At 59.1% G+C, this 16,213-nt stretch overlaps 1 protein-coding gene across 1 annotated transcript in view; it reads right to left on the minus strand.

The window, feature by feature from the left end:
* HSPG2 (heparan sulfate proteoglycan 2) overlaps nt 1–16,213 on the minus strand; it is a 174,307-nt gene that overhangs the window by 42,890 nt on the left and 115,204 nt on the right. The window contains 12 exon segments of the mRNA XM_043531753.1: nt 282–433; nt 815–941; nt 1,261–1,412; nt 2,383–2,518; nt 3,289–3,440; nt 4,400–4,538; nt 6,597–6,736; nt 7,433–7,571; nt 7,946–7,972; nt 7,974–8,098; nt 9,561–9,696; nt 15,445–15,587. Coding sequence (XP_043387688.1) covers nt 282–433; nt 815–941; nt 1,261–1,412; nt 2,383–2,518; nt 3,289–3,440; nt 4,400–4,538; nt 6,597–6,736; nt 7,433–7,571; nt 7,946–7,972; nt 7,974–8,098; nt 9,561–9,696; nt 15,445–15,587 — 1,568 coding nt within the window.

The following is a 16,213-nucleotide window of genomic DNA, read 5'->3' on the forward strand; positions in this document are numbered from 1 at the left end:
CCCCAGGCTCTGCGCTGTGGGGTGGGGCTGGCTGTTCCCACTGGGTCTCCTGGCTGGACTGCTCAGCTCTGCTCCCTTGAGCTCTCCTGGCCCAGGGCCCCTCCTCCTCCTCTCACTATATCTCTGCTCCCGAGCCACTGGAGCCAAGCCCCGCTGCCTGGTCGGGAGGAGAAGGTATTCCAGGAAACCCCGGGACAAGACCCCCCCCGGGAGGGCAAAGGGAGTCCAAGGCCCAGGAAACGCCCTCTGGAAATGCCCGCCAGGCCCCCCATGTCTCCTACCTGGTGGCCGGCCGGCAGGGAGCCCCCCCGCTTGTGCCATGTGACTCTGGGCTGCACCTGGCCCGCGACGAGGCACTTCAGGTCCAAGGTCTGTCCCTCGGCGACGGAGGATGAGGAAGACTCGATCCTCACTGGTGGGGTGACGCCTGAGGCTGGAGGGGCCAAGGGCAGAGGGTTGGAGCGGCCGGCTCCAGCTCCCTCCCATGGAGAAGAGATGGAGCAGAGCTGTGGGGGCAGGTCTCCCAGGGCTGGGGCCAGATCAGCACCAGCAGGGAGCTCCTGAATGCCCTGCCTGGTCTAGTTCAGGGCTCCAGCCGCTTCCCCAGGGCCTGTCTCACAACCCACAGACCTCGCCCTTTGGGAGCTCAGAGCCACCCCATCAATTCTAGTCACCCTGTTGGGGGCTCAGATCTCCCCTTGGACGGCAGCACCTGCGGGTGCTCAGGGCTGTCCACTAGAGGCACATCGCCAGAGGGCACCGAGCTTCCTCCGCCCTGCGGAAGAGGAGAGCACAGTGGCCACGCACAACTCACGGTAGGAGATGCTGCTGCTCTGCTGGATGGTGATGATGACAGAGGCCTCCTTGTTGCCGGCGCGGCAGACATACTCGCCCGAGTCAGCCGCTGAGACCTGGACCAGCCGCAGGCGCGAGCCAGAGAGCTGCGGGGCGGGTCACGGAGAGCCCGGAGTCAGAGAAGGAAGGCCAGGCTGCTGTCCTCTGACCCAGCTCTGCAGGGATGGAGCTGGAGCGTCTAACCCACATCGCACAGCGCGGGGCTGCCTGCCTGGCCTCCGCCAGGCTCAGGCTTGCGCCTGCTGCTCCCAGGTCCCCTGCTGATCAGCTGGCAGAGCAGGACTCACCCTCCTACCCAGAGCCCAGCTCATTCCCAGAGCTGCCGTTTTCACCCAGTAGCCACATTCCTTGGACCCAGAGGAACCTGGACAGAACCTCCCCACTAGCCCAGCCTCGCTTTCCTACCTGGTGATCCGCCGGCAGGGAGCCCCCCCGCTTGTACCATGTGACCGTGGCTGCCGCCTGGCCTGCAACAAGGCAGTTCAGGTCCAGGGTCTGTCCCTCGGTGACGGAGGACGATGATTGCTCTATCCGAATTGGGGGGCGGATGCCCAAGGCTGGAAGAGCCAAGAGAAGGGGGTAGGCATGGCTGACAGCATGTTCTCAGAGCATTTCATACCCCCATGCCAAGTGGAGATGTAAATGACTTTGTGGTCCTATGGTCCCAGCCCACCGCAGCTGTCAACAGCCTGGTGATGGGGCTTCCCCCGGCAGGAAATTATCCCAGAGCTGAACCCCTCCTCTCTCCCTCCGAAATCTAAAGGGGTCGGCCCCCAACCTGATCCCTGCAGGATGCTCCTGCACTGAAGACAAGCAGGATGCTGCCCTCCCCTCACCCTAGATCCCAAGGCAGGGCAGGTGATTGGATTCCCCACATGTAGGGCTTCAGGCATGCGTCCTGGGGTACAAAGCTCAACTGTGCATATACAGGGGAGGCTGCCTCTAAAGCCCACTTTCCCAAGGCCAGTGCCCATGGGACAGGCTAGGCTGGGGAAACCGAAGCAGAGTCTGCAACATGCCGCCATCCCCACTTTAAATAGGGTCTCTGGTGGCACCCGATCCTGCCTCTGCCCTGAGCCAAGCACCTGCTCAACACCCCAGTATGCTCCCCACGAAGGAGTCTCAGCAGCCATCACCCCACAGCCCTTGAACAGTGAGGGACGTGCTAATCATCGTTACTGTTTATAGCAGGAGCCACCCGAGGCACCAGCTGAGATCAGGGCCCATTGTGCCGGGTGCTGCCCAGACACAGAGTGAGAGCCAGGCCCTGCCCAATCTGAGATCAGGGCCCCATTGTGTCAGGTACTGCACAGACACAGAGGCCCTGCCCTGAAGAGCTAAACAGAAAAAGAGAGGGGAAACTGAGGCACAGAGAAGTTTAACAGGTTAGTGGCAGAGGGATCATAGAACCCAGATCCCCAATCCAGTGCTCTGTCCACTAGGCCAGGCTGCCTGCCACGGATGTACAGAGCCACCCCTCGTGGGACACTGGAAGTCCAGCCGTCGCTGTTTGTTGCCTGGACTCACAGTAGGAGGACCCGGCGCTGCTGACGGTGACAATGATGGAGGCTTCTTGGACCACAGCGCCGGTGCTGACGCGGCAGACGTACTCGCCTGAGTCAGCTGCCGAGACCTGGGGGATGCGCAGGTGGGAGCCGGAGACCTGGTGGGGAAGGAACCGGGACAGCGAGAGTCGAGGAGAGAAAGGGACAAACCCCACATCTGACATCCAGGCTCCGATAACGTCTCCTCAGGGCAGGAGGGGTGACCCTCCACCCTCAAGGGCCCATTGCACCGGGGGCTGCCATGATCCCAGCCTGTTAGCCAGGCTCTGATGGTCGCCATTCCTAGGAGAGCAACCCGAGCCCCGCTGCCCTGCCACCCTGGGAGCAGCAGTGCATTGTGGGTAGCGCGGGCAGGGTGACAGGAGCCATGTATGTGAGAGCATGGGAGTTTTTCATAGTATTTTGTATAAGAACATAAGATCAGCCACACTGGGTCAGACCAAAGGTCCATCCAGCCCAGTATCCTGTCTACCGACAGTGGCCAATGCCAGGGGCCCCAGAGGGAATGAACAGGTCATTATCAAGTAATCCATTCCCTGTCTAGTGTGTGGGCCTCAGTGACCCTACAGGGGCTGATATGTTGAAGGGGGCCCTCCAGGGACTGTTCCTGAGCCGTGCGAGAGCCCCCGCCTGGGGACCATGACAGGTTGTTCCCACACGACTACAGCACTGGGCTATGGCAGAGTTGGGCAGTGTCCCCATGGAGCTGCCAAGTACTAACCAGGGTACCAAGGTGAGAAACCAGGTAACTCTGGAGGGAGATGGACGTCCTCCAGAGATGGGCCCATCTGCAGCAAACAACCCTGCCAGACCCACTCTCCCTTGGCCCAAGGAACCCACAATCATGTCCAGCGTGTGTATCTCCTACCTGGTGACTGGCCGGCAGGGAGCCCCTCCGCTTGTACCATGTGACCATGGCTGGTGCCTGGCCCGCGACAAGGCACTTAAGGTCCATGGTCTGTCCCTCAGCAATGGAGGATGAGGAAGACTCGATGCGGACAGGGGACTCGACGCCCGAGGCTGGAGGAGCCGGGGGATGGGGTGTTAGAGCTGGGGGAGAGGTCCCCTCACATAGCAGAGGAATTGGAGATAGAAACAGCCTGCCAAAGTGGTTAGTCCACACCCAGCCCCTGCAGCCGGAGCAGGAGCTCTGTCAGCAGAGCCTGGAGAGCTGAGGGTCTGGCTTTCAGGAGAGGCCAAGGTGGCTGACAGGCTGCGCCTCCTGCTTGGCGTGTGGGAGCTCTGTGCTTGGAGGTTCTGGCCTCATGGCCAGCAGCCTCTGCTCCCAGGCACCAGGCCGTGACGTGGAGGGACAGGGAACAGCGCTGGTCAAACAGGGGGAACCCAAGGCAGGTTCCACAGGGAGGGGAAGTAACTTGCCCCAGTTACGCAGCAAGCTAGGGCAGAGGTGGGGCTAGAACCCAGGTCTCCTGAGCCCCCTCCATGCCCAGGCCATGCAGCCTCTCCTGGAGTATTGCCTTCCCTCCAGCAGCACAAACAGGTCTCCCTTTCCCTCTGGGGCCCGACGGCAGATCAGCACCACAGCTCACTTCCTCCTCAGCCTCTGCTGAGCGTACCGCCCCAAGGGCAGGGGTGCCAATCAGGATGGCAGTTTCCATGATGTGGGCACCTCCCTACTAGATGCTGGCCGGAGACCCCTGGCCCAGTGGTGGTTAGCCTGTTTCATGGCCATGGCCAGCCTGGAAGGAGATTCCTTCTGCTCCTCACTGCTTTGCTCGTCCCCTGGGAGACAAGAGATGCCTTGGCCTTCCCCTGCAGGGCTGCCCTAAAGGGCTCCCTGCAGGACCTGCTTGGACCCGCTCCCTCCCGCCCCGTGCATCCCAGCTGGCACTGCTGGGCCCAGCTGCCAGCAAGGCGGAGGAGCAGATGCCCTGAACCCTAAGGCCAGAGGTCACGCCTGAGTCAGGCTTTCCAGGCCAGCCCAGGGATGCACCGTACCAGGCACTGCCTTCACTTACAGTAGGGTGAGCCGGTGGCCCGGTAGATGGTGACGATGATGGAGGCCTCTTGGATGCCAGCGCTGGTGCTCGCACGGCAGACATACTCGCCCGAGTTGGCCGCTGAGACCCGGACCAGCCGCAGGTGGGAGCCGGAGACCTGGCGGGGAACGGGGCAGGAAAGCAATGGGGCTTTGTGAGAAGAGAGAATGGAACTGGCAAGCTGAATGGAGCCGCTGGGGGAGCTAACCCCAAGCCCGCGTCCCTCAGCCAAGGCAGCCTCCCCCAGCGTGTGGGGCAAAGGACTAGCTGGGGTGGGGGAGTGGACCCGCCTCTCAGTGGTTCTCCAGCGTTCAGCTAAAAGAGTCAGTCCCTTGCTGTGAAGGTTGCACAGAAAATCGTGAAAGCATGACCTGAGTGCAACCAAGGCAGGGTCGGCCCGAGTCTGCAGGGAGCCTGAGATGCTCCACCATGCTGGGGGCGCCCCCACTCAGCAGCCAGGCTGCCACTGCCCCGTTAGCTCCATGACAGCAGGGCGATCTGGGCCAGCCTTTCCCAGGGCGTGTGGGTTGGGGGCTGGCGAAGGACCAGCGTGGAAGAGGCCTACACGAGAATGTGTCACCCTCCACCCACACATGGCTGGGAGCGGGATTGGAGGTGCTGCTGGTTTGATTTTCTTGAGGGGACGCTAGGGAAGGGCTGCCCGGGGACATGGGTGTGACACTGCACCTCATATTCTTCATAGAGAAATTATGATATGATTATGGCATAATTATGGTATATTTTATGCAAGATAAGTCATGTGAGATATCATTGGAAAGGGTATGATTTACTGAATGTGATTATCCTATTTGTATGCATGTATCATTTTTGTATCTGAAGTTAGGAATATTGACTATGTATCTGTATTACAAATGTGTTTACACCTGGGGAACGCCCACTAGACAAGATGCTTTCATTTTGAAAAGCTGGGTGGAGAAGGGCCATTAGAGAAAACAATAGGCCTTAGAAGAAGCTTATTTCCTCCCTAGGGAGCCTTCCTGAGGAGGCCGCAGACAGCCTCCGAGTAATGGCTGCTGTGACACAACAGGGACATGTAACCAGGTCACCTGGTGCTGGACTCCATCTTGGGACATCAGTATTTTTTCACTGACTGGCATGGGAACCAAGCTTTGAAACAAAGGGTTCCCACCACATGCAAAAGCTATATAAGGCAGGGGAGTGACATCATCGTGGGTCTTCACAGACTCCCCACCCAAAGAGACTCCTGGAAACATCTGAGGAAGAAAGACTGACCTGGGGGAAGTGCTGGACCTAGGCTGAAGGGATTTTTAGCCTGTGAATGGAACACCTGGGGATTCCAAGCTGTAAGTTAGTGCAGCTTGCCCCTTAGGAATCTGCAGCCTGCTTGTATCATCATTTAGGGTAAGAATCCGCTATTCATATCCAAACTTGTTAGTATATTAAGCTTAGTTTGCGGTTTTTGTTTATTTGCTAGGTAAACTGCTTTGATATGTTTGCTATCCCTTATAATCACTTAAAATCTATCTTTTTGTAGTTAATAAACTTGTTTTTGCTTTGTTTAAAACCAGTGTGTGGGATTCATAACTTGGCACAGAAAGCTATTGTATATTCCTCTCCACATTGCAGGAGGGGGCAAATTTCATGAGCTTACGCTGTACAATTCCCTGTGCAGCACAAGACAGTATAATTTGGGGTTTACACTCCAGAGGGGGCGTGCCTGAGTAGCTGGGAAGTTCCCTAGTTGGACCCTTCCCATGCAGGGCTGGTCACAGCTTCTGCATGTAACTGCAGCTAGGTGTATCCCTACCTGTATTGGGCTGGGCAGCTTGTCACAGCAGTGCAGTATGAAGGGAGCCCAGGCTGGTGGGTCAGGGGGCTCAGTGGTACCCCAGTTTGAGGTGGCACCCCAGGGCGAACCCATCACAATGGTAACCTCCCCCTCCATGGTGCCACACCTCTTGGGGCAGGGCTCTGGAGAGACTCTCCCAGAAGCATGAGGAGGAGCAAGGTATTGTGGGTAAGCTGGACAGTGGTGCTACATTACTGGGAGGCAGCGCTGTGGAGTTACTGGTTCCCCAAGGAATTCCCAAGCAGCTATTGCTGAGGCCTGGGCATTTCAGCCCAGCTCCACACCAGAACTGGCACAGGCCAAAGCGCCAGAGCCAGCCCACTGTGTTCCCACATGGCCCACTACCTGGTGGCCGTCCGGCAGGGAGCCCCCCCGCTTGTACCACATGACTGTGGCTGGCGACTGGCCCGTGACGAGGCAGTTCAAGTCCAAGGACTGTCCCTCAGTGACGGCAGAGGAGGAGGACTCGATCCGGATAGGGGGGGCTGGAAGAGCAGAGAGGGAGGGGTAGAGCCAAGAGCAGAGCATCACCAAAAGGCAGATTGGAGCAGCGCTGGCTGGGGGAGGGGTAAGAACACTCAAGTGATTTGTAAAGCAATGGAAATGACCTGCCCGGCCCGCAGCCCCACAGGGTCAGAGCGCAGCTCTCCTAGGACTGCAAGGCAGCTGCACGGACCTCAGGGCAACACCTAGGGGAAAGAGGGCAGCCCATGGCCCGCCCTTCACCCTCCAGTGCAGATCCACTGGGAGGGTCTCCTGCCCCCAGAGATCAGCAGAAACTTCCAGACCCCCCCCACAACAGCAACCCCTGTGCTGCCTGGTCGTGCCACTGCGAGGCTGGTTCCCTTGGGGAAAGCACCAAGGGCAACTGTCTGTGAGAGCAGATCCCTGTGGCACACTCCCTGCAGCCTGCACCCATCTGCATAGGCTCCTCCACTCACCTGTGGAAGGGGAATGGTGGCCCCGAAACCTGCCATGTGCAGCGGGCAGGGTGCGGAGGGCAGCATCTGCAAGGGGCAAGGCAGGGTCTGGAAAGCACATCACCTGGGGCCACAGCGGGTCAGAGCCATCCCTCACCCAGTGGATGCCAGAGCATCGCTCACAGGGACCCCTGGTACCAGAGCAGCAAGAGCAGGGAACTCCTGCCCCCAAGCCAGCCAGCACACACAGCTCAGCCTTACCATGTGGGAAGCCGGCGCTGTGCTGGACAGTAACTGGGATGGAGGCCTCATGGGGGCTGGCACCGATGCTCACGCGGCAGACGTACTCACCCGAGTCAGCCGCCGAGACCTGAGAGATGCGCAGGTGGGAGCCAGAGACCTGGCAGGGAGATGGGTGGGAGAGAGGGAATTCAAGGGGGAAGAGAAGAAAACAGACCTGAGCTTAACCCTCAGCCCCACTGTGTCCCCTGCCCAGCCCCCTTGAAAATCCCAGGGACTCGCTGGGCCTCAGCCTGAGAATGACTGGCCTCTCATTTCTGCATCCTCCTGTCTCCCTGTTCTCAGAGAATGATACAGCTGCCCGCCTGCCCTGGGATAAGGAAAAGCCTCCTTGGGATCCATGAACATCTGTGCCACGACCCGAGGCAGTCCACACAGGGGCTCTGCAGTGCCACGGGCCGCATCCCCAGCTGGGGTGAACTGGTGCAGGTCCGCAGCTGTCCATGGAGTCACACTGATTTCCTACAGCTGTACCTGGTGTCTGGCTGGCAGGGAGCCCCCCCCGCTTGTACCACGTGACCGTGGCTGGTGCCTGGCCCGCGATGAGGCAGTTCAGATCCAGGGTCTGTCCCTCGGTGACGGAAGATGATGAGGCCTCGATCCGGATGGGGGGCTCCATGCCCGAGGCTGGAAGAGCCAGGACAGGGTACAGAATCCCTGGGTTAATCAGCTTAGCATGGATCAACGGCTAAGAGTTCATTTCAAGCCCAGCAGCTCATCTACTAGGGCCCACAATGCAGCCCACACGTCCTCATGCCTAGCTACTGCAGCCTAGCATGGAATTATTCATCGTTCGCGTTATCTGCAGGTGCCCTGTCAAGGACAGGCCCCTGCGTGCCAGGTGCTGCACAGCCACAGAGCAGAAAGGTGAGCCCGGCAGTCAAAATGCATTAGCAACGGCTCCTTTTCTTGCAGCCCCCCGGAGGGGGCTGGCTGTGCTGGGGTCTCGCAGGCCAAACGCTGGAGATGCTTGGTCTTTTCTGGCTGATCTCCCAATTGGTCACTTATTTCAAGTGACAGTGCCCTGGTGGCAGCGCCAAGAACCTCCCCGCAGAAGAGGCAGGATCATGGCAGCCTGAGCTGGGAGCCACTCTCTGTGATCAGTGCTCGGTCAGGTGCCAGCGACCCTTGCACTGGCATGCTGCCAGCTCCATGTGGGCCTCAGGGCTGTTTGTGCCCATGCCCCTTTTGCACAAGCATCTGTGCCATGGGGTTTTACTAGCATGAGCTCAAACGCCTCCCCAGCCACTCACAGGGGGAGACTGAGCTATGTTCCTTCAAGCATTCGCCCCCAGAGACGAGTCATGCAGCCTCAGTTCCACCAATCGGGAGCAGAGGGGCGACACCACGTGACCTATCAGGCCCAGCACAACTACGCAAGGCAGCTCCGAATTCTTGCCAGTGTCACTTCTTACCCTACCAGGGGCATTCTGTACTTAGCAGCCCCAGGTTGACTCCGGGCTCCGCCAGTGCCAACAGTTAATACCCCAGCAGCCACCCCACAGCAGGGGTCCACAGCCAAGCTGGGCTACTGTGACAACGCCCCTGAATGGGTCCCCGCAGGGACTGAACCGGAGTCTTGGGATATCACAACAGGACAGTCAACTGCTTGAGCTAACAACCCAGCTCCAGCAGCTTGGGGCGGGGAACAGTGCACTTGGAAAGCTCTTCACTGGCCTGGCCACTAGAGGGAGGCAGGGCTGCATGCCTGGGGTCCGCTCTCCATACACTGAACACAGGCTAGTTTGCAGGATCAGTGCAGAGCCCTTTCATGGGGGCAGACCCCCCAAGATGCTTCCACCTCCTCTTAGCCCAGGCTAAGGGAGCAGATATTCTGTGGGAGCCTCTTGTTAAAGTCCTGGAAGCACCAACAGCTGGAGAGAAGCTGCTGGAGCTGAAAGGCAAGGGCCTTGCCCCCTCCTGGGCCCTGCCCTGGGCACTGGGGAGCTACACACACCCCAGCTGGATGGCATGTGGCTGATGCCCAATGCTGCGCTGCACAGCACGTGCCAAGGCAGCCCTGTAGGTGGCCCAGTCGGCCGGCACATCCCTAGTGGTTAGCAGTGAAAGCCCATCCCTGGGCCCCTACCTCGTAGCACCACCACCTCGATCCTGGCACTGCCGACACCGGCTGGGCTGGTCCCGATGCACAGGTAGACCCCGCTGTCAGCAGCCGTGATGGAGGGGATCACCAGAGTGGCGATGTCGGTGTGCTCCGAGCGGGACTGCAAACACAGCAAGGCAGCAGTCAAGGCTGGGGTCCTGGGGGCACACACCAGGCACATGCTCCAGGTGTGCAGGGAGAGGGGAGGGCACCTGGGACCCCATCCCCATTTTGCGGGGTCAGCAGCAGGCTCCACTGACGAGACCATTAATCAGTGCCCAGAAGACAGCACAGCAATTTAGCAGGAAAGGGGCTGCTGGGTGGCCATCTTGGTTACTGGTGGTTTGCCTGGGTGGTACAGGGCCTGTGGGGGGTGGCTCTCTGTCCCTCAAAGTAGCACCCTGGAACCCCCATATTCACATGTCAAATAATTATGATCTATTTCCCACAAGCATGCTGTGACGTTTGACTCCATATTCTTTAGGAAAATATGCTTATGATATGAATATTACATAACTGAGACATACTTTAAGCAAGATGGCTCATGTGAGATATCATTGGAAAGGGTATGATTTACTGGATGTGATTATCCAATTTGTATGCCTGTATCAGTTCTGTAGCTGAAGTTAGGAATACTGACTATGTATCTGTATTTCAACTATGCTACTTTGGGTGATGCCCACTGCTAACACTTCAGGTTCAACAATGGAAAAGCCAGACAGGGCGGATGGCCCACCAGTGAGGACAATGGATATGAAATCTTGGCCTTCCTGCGGAAGCTCCATACTGCCACTGACTCATGGACGCTGTGATATTACAGAGCCAGAAGGTCTTCTCACCTGATACTAAACATTACCTGGGACTTCTGGTAACTTTCCACTGGAAGGGAAGGGGGATCAAGTTTGGGAAACGAAGGATTCCCGCCTTATGTAAATCCTATTTAAGGATGGGGAGGAAGGCAAATGGGACCCCTCCTCTCCATGGCCTGTCTGCCCAAGAAGAAAGACTGCTTTAAAGCCACCTGAAGGGAAGGCGGGGGGGGGGAGTCCAGACTGACACAGGGATCCAGTCTGAAAAGAAATATAACTGGAACTCTGAACTACAGAAACTTTGCAATCTGCCTAAAATAAAATTTAGGGTAAGAAATTACATTGTGTAACCTGTTTCTTAAGTATATTGAGCTTAGCTTGTGTACTCTGGTTTATTTGCTCAGTAATCTGCTTTGTTCTGTCAGTTATCTCTTATATTCATTTAAAATTCACCTTTTGTAGTTAATAAACTTATTTCTTGTTTATAATATAACCCAGTTTATGTAATTTCTAATTGGGGGGGGGGAGGGGGCAAGAAGTTGTGCATATCTCCTTCCATGGTGAGGGAGGGGGCGAATTTCATAAAACCTTTGGGTTTGTACCCCTTAAAGGGAATGGGCACCAGAGTGCTGGGGCGAACCCCTAAGGCTGAATCTTCCCAGAGCGGACCTCTGTCTCTATGTACAGTTGGGCGTGGCCCTGCCTGTGTGCTTGGCTGGAACAGGCTTGTGGGCCTACCCCAGCCAGGACAGGTAAAGGGGACCCAGACTGGCAGAATAGGCTGATTCAGTGGCATTCCAGCACATAAGGTGACACCCCAAAAGGCCCAAACCCGTCACACATGCCATGTAAAATATCATATGAAAGCTCATGATCTGCTGAAATCCACTGTTCTGTCCAAACCTGTATATCGTTAATGTGTATGAAGTTATGAGATTTTGCTGTATGGTTGTTACTGAAATATGGTGTAAGTCTGAGACTCTCTACTGCTAGGTGGTGACCCACTCCCTGGGGAGTGTTATGCGACCATTAATCAGCAAGGGAATTGTAAACAAGGAATTTACAATACTTGTAAGAGGGTTGCACAAGCATCACACAGCGGGGGATTGCTCAACTCTGTGACACAGCAAAGCCCGCCAGGATATGTCTGGGCTAGTGTTTTCCAGGCACATGAACTGAGGATATAAAATAGGGGACAGTGGCATCATTCTTTCACCTTTCTCCTCCCACACCTACACTGGAAGCAACAAGAAAGCTGGGAAGACAAAGACTTCAACTGAGGAGACTGGTCCCAGGCTCAAGGGAGAAGCCTGTGTATTAAGAATTGTATCATCCAGGGTGGTGACAAAACTGCTTGATCCAAATATTGCCGAGTGTAATAAGGTTTCAGATACAGACTGTGTGCTTACCTTTTATTTTCTTTTGTAACTAGCTCTGACCTTTTGTGCCTACCACTTATAATCACTTAAAATCTATCTCTCTGTAGTTAATAAATCCGTTTTATATTTTACCTAAAACAGTGTGTTTTGCTTCAAGTGCTTGGGAAATCTCAGCTCAGTTTACAAAGGCTAGTGTGTGTCCTCTCCACATTGAGGGAGGGGTGGACTGGGTATTAAACATACACTGGTTAGGTACAGTTCTGGGGTGCAAGGCTGGAGAGCTGGAGGGAATTGGCTGGTGGCTTTCTCTGTGTGATCCATGAGTGGCTCAGGGAGCATTCATGCAATCTAGCTGGGTGTGGGACTCCACATGCTGATGGCCGAGTGATAACAGTGCCCAGAAGGGTTTGCTGCTTGTCACTAGCAAAGCATTGTGAGCGACAACCCAGGCTGGGTTAAGGGGGCACAGCGGTACCCAAGTTCCAGATTGTACCCCAGTGATCCCGTGGGGTTGCCAGGCATCCAGTTTTTGACCGGAATGCACAGTCGAAAAGGGACCCTGGAGGCTCCAGTCAGCACCAGTGACTGGGCCGCTAAAAGTCCAGTCCGTGGCGCAGTGGGGCTAAGGCAGGCTCCCTGCCTGCCCTGGCTCCATGCAGCTCCCCTAAGCAGCTGGCATATCCGGCTCCTAGGCACAGGAGCAGCCAGGGGGCTCTGCGTGCTGCCCCCGCCCTGAGCGCCAGCTCCACAGTTCCCATTGACCAGGAACCACTGCCAATGGGAGCTGTCGGGGTGCCACCTGCAGCTGCGGGCAGCAAACGAAGCCCCCTTGCCGCCTCTCCACCTAGAAGCTGGTCATGCCGGCGGCTTCCAGGAGCCGCCTGAGGTAAGCGCCGCATCCCAAACCCCCTCCTGCACCCCAACCCCCTTCCTCAGGTCTGAACCCCCTCCCACACTCTAACTGCCTCCCAGAGCCCACACCCCACACCCCTTCCTGCACCACAAACCCCTCATCCCTGGCTCCACCTCAGAGCCTGCACCCCCAGTCGGAGCCTCCTCCTGTACCCCAACCCCTTGCCCCAGACCTGAGCCCCCTCCTGAACCCCAAACCCCTCATCCCCGGCCCCACCTCAGATCCCACACCCCCAGCCGGAGCTCTCCCCCCTCCCACACCCCAACCCCCTGCCCGAGCCCAGTGAAAGTGAGGGAAAACGAGCCACCGAGGGAGGGGGAATGTAGTGAGCAGGGGGCGGGGCCTTGGGGGAAGGAGCAGGGCTAGGGTGTTCGGTTTTGTGTTTCCAAGAGCTGCCTAAGTTAAGCGCAGCCTGGCCGGAGCCCACACCCCGAACCCCCTCCTGCACCCCAATCCCCTGCCCCAGGTTGGAACCCCCTCCCACACTCTAACTCCCTCCCAGAGCCCACACCCCCTCCTGCACCCCAAATCCCTCATCCCCAGCCCCACCTCAGAGCCTGCACCCCCAGCTGGAGCCCTCACTCCCTCCTGCAGCCCAACCCCCTCCCCAGCCTGGTGAAAGTGAGGGTTGGGGGAAGGAGTGAGCAGGGGCGGGGCCTCAGAGAAGGGGAGGGGCATCAGGGCAGGGGGCGGGGCAAGGGTGTTCGGTTTTGTGCAATTAGAAAGCAGGCAACCCTATGATCCCATCACAGGGGGACCCAGTGTGGCTCCCTTCAGAGGGGCAGGGGGGTGCGGGAACCTGGGCATGGTGAGCAGCATCCTGCTTGTGCTGGGGCTCGGGCCTCTGGTGGGGATGTCAGCGGGCTCTCCTGGGCTAGCCCACTGCACAGCAAGGATCTCCTGGCAGCCTGGGCTGGATGGTGCCAAATCACCCCCCTCCTCAGGAAGCAGTGGCGCCCGTGAACTCGTGGCCAGGGCACTCTGCTGGAGTTAATGGAGCAGCTCCCGGGGCCTGGGCTGCTGACGTGCTGTGATCCCTAGCGCCCTGGGCTAGTGAGGGAGGAACAGCCATCAGGCAGAGCTGGCAGAGGAAAGCAGGAAGCCGGTGCCCAGCCCAGCCAGCCATGCCAAGCACAAGAGCAAGCGAGCTACCTGCCAGAGCTCCTGGACCCGCTGCTGTATCTCCTCCAGGCTGGTGCCTTGGAAGTGAAGGAAACCGTAGGCAGAGAGAGTCTGGCAGAGAGAGGGTGGCAGAGTGACAGAGCGACAGCAGCCAGTGGGGGGCGGTGTGTGCCCGCGTGCGTGACCGTGGCCATGCGTGAGAGTCTGCAAGGCCCGGCCTGCGACCGGCCTGTCCGGTGGGCAGCGGCTCCCTCATGGGAACAGGGCTGGGAGCTGGCACGAGCAACAAAGCCCTGAGACCCCTGGGGCCCTAGGTCCCGGCCAAGGAGCCAGACCGGCCTGGCTCAGCCCAAAGATGCTGAGACACAGCCTGAGCCCCTGCCCATGGGGCCAGTCCCTGCTGCCTGCACTCCTGCCCCTATGACATGGGGTGCACACCTCGGGGGCTGCACTGGGCTCTGGCCCTGGCCAAGTGGGGGAGGCCCCTGCCCATCGAGGTCCCTACCCAGGGACTGGGAGAACCAATGGACTGCCTGCATCTGGCCTTGCTGGGGCATAGAGCTTCGGCACCAACATCACTGGCTGGATCCACCGCAGCCCCCAACCTTCCGGGCCCCACGCCCCAACCCACGGCACCACCCCCAACCTGCCAGGCCCCACGCCCCAACCCACGGCACCACCCCCAACCTGCCAGGCCCCACGCCCCAACCCACGGCACCACCCCCAACCTGCCGGGCCCCACACCCCAACCCCCGGCACCACCCCCAACCTGCCGGGCCCCACACCCCAACCCTTGGCACCACCCCCAACCCACAGCACCACCCCCAACCTGCCGGGCCCCACACCCCAACCCTTGGCATTACCCCCAACATGCCGGGCCCCATGCCCCAATCAATGGTATCCACTCCCAATCTGCTGGGCCCCACGCCCCAACCCACAGCACCCATTGCCAACCTGCCAGCCCCATGCCCCGACCAATTTCACCCATCCCCAACCTGCCGGACCCAACGCACGGCACCACCCCCCATCTGCGGGGCCCCACGCCCCAACCAACGGCACTCATCCCCTGCCTGCCGGGCCCCAGGTCCAAACCCCCGGCACCACCTGAAACCTGCTGGGCCCCGCACATCGACCAACGGCACCCATCCCCAACCTACAGCAACCATCCCCAACCTACCGGCCCAATGCCCCAACCCACAGCACCCACCCCCAACATGCTGGGCCCCACGCCCCAACGCATGGCACCACCCCCTATCTGCGGGGCCCCACGCCCCAGCCAGCGGCACTCATCCCCTGCCTGCCGGGCCCCAGGTCCAAACCCCCGGCATCACCCGAAACCTGCCGGGCCCCACACCTTGACCAACGGCACCCACCCCCAATCTGCCAGACCAAACACCCCCAACCCACAGCACCCCTAACCTGTGGTACCCCCAAACCACAGCACTCCCAATCTGCTCGGTCCCCATGGCCCAACTCTGAGCATTTCGAACCCTGGCACTCCCAAACCGCAGGGCCCCACAGTGCAATCACTGGTTCCCTGTACCCCTCCCCCCCAGAATGGCTATGCCCCCAGCATACACCCCCAATACACCCCGTCCCACACCCCTGCCCCGTCCCCAGAAGGTCTGTAGGCCTGGGCATGTTACCTGGGGCGGGAGGCTGCCCCCTTGCTTCTCCCAGGTGATGGTGGCAGTGGGGGAGCCAGCAGCCCTGCAGTACAGTCTCACTGTGCTGCCCTCCTGCACCTCTGTCCTCTCCGGGCTCACCTGCACCTGCAGCACGCTGGAACCTGCAAACAGCCAGCGGGTTAGAGCTGCGGGAGGTTCGGGGAGAGCCCTGGCTGGGTCACAGCAGGGCCAGCCTGGCAAGTGTGACGCCACCCAACTCCCACCCCACCCTTCCCCATGGCACCTCTCCACCCTTCGCAGCACAAGGGAATGGGGGACACAGCGTCCCACCCTGCAATCTTTCCACCACTCAGCCTGCCCCTGAGCCTCACCGCATGCTGTCCACGGCACATGCTGACCGCCCGTCCCTGCCCCTACCGGACTCTGTCCACGGCACACGCTGACCGCCCGTCCCTGCCCCCACCTGACTCTGTCCATGGCACACGCTGACTATCCCCTACCAGAAGGGTCTAACGTCCTTGCTCTAACCACTAGCCCATCCTGCATCCCTGCTCCCACTGCTGCTGCTCTAGTCCATGACAAGAGGCCAAAGTGTGTAGAACTTGGTGTGTGGAGTCAGCACCCGGTGCAGTCCCCGGACAGCGAGAGGAAGGTTGCTTCTGGGGTCCTGCTGCTGCTCCTTTGGTCTGGGGACGCAGAGCTCCATGGAAGGGCTGGTCTCCCTGTACGACCCCTGGCTGGGGCAGGCTGGGTGAGATCTCTGGGCCAGGGCAGGCAGCACCCGCCA

The sequence above is a fragment of the Chelonia mydas genome, chromosome 18 (assembly GCF_015237465.2).
Source record: "Chelonia mydas isolate rCheMyd1 chromosome 18, rCheMyd1.pri.v2, whole genome shotgun sequence".
Lineage (NCBI taxonomy): Eukaryota > Metazoa > Chordata > Testudines > Cheloniidae > Chelonia > Chelonia mydas.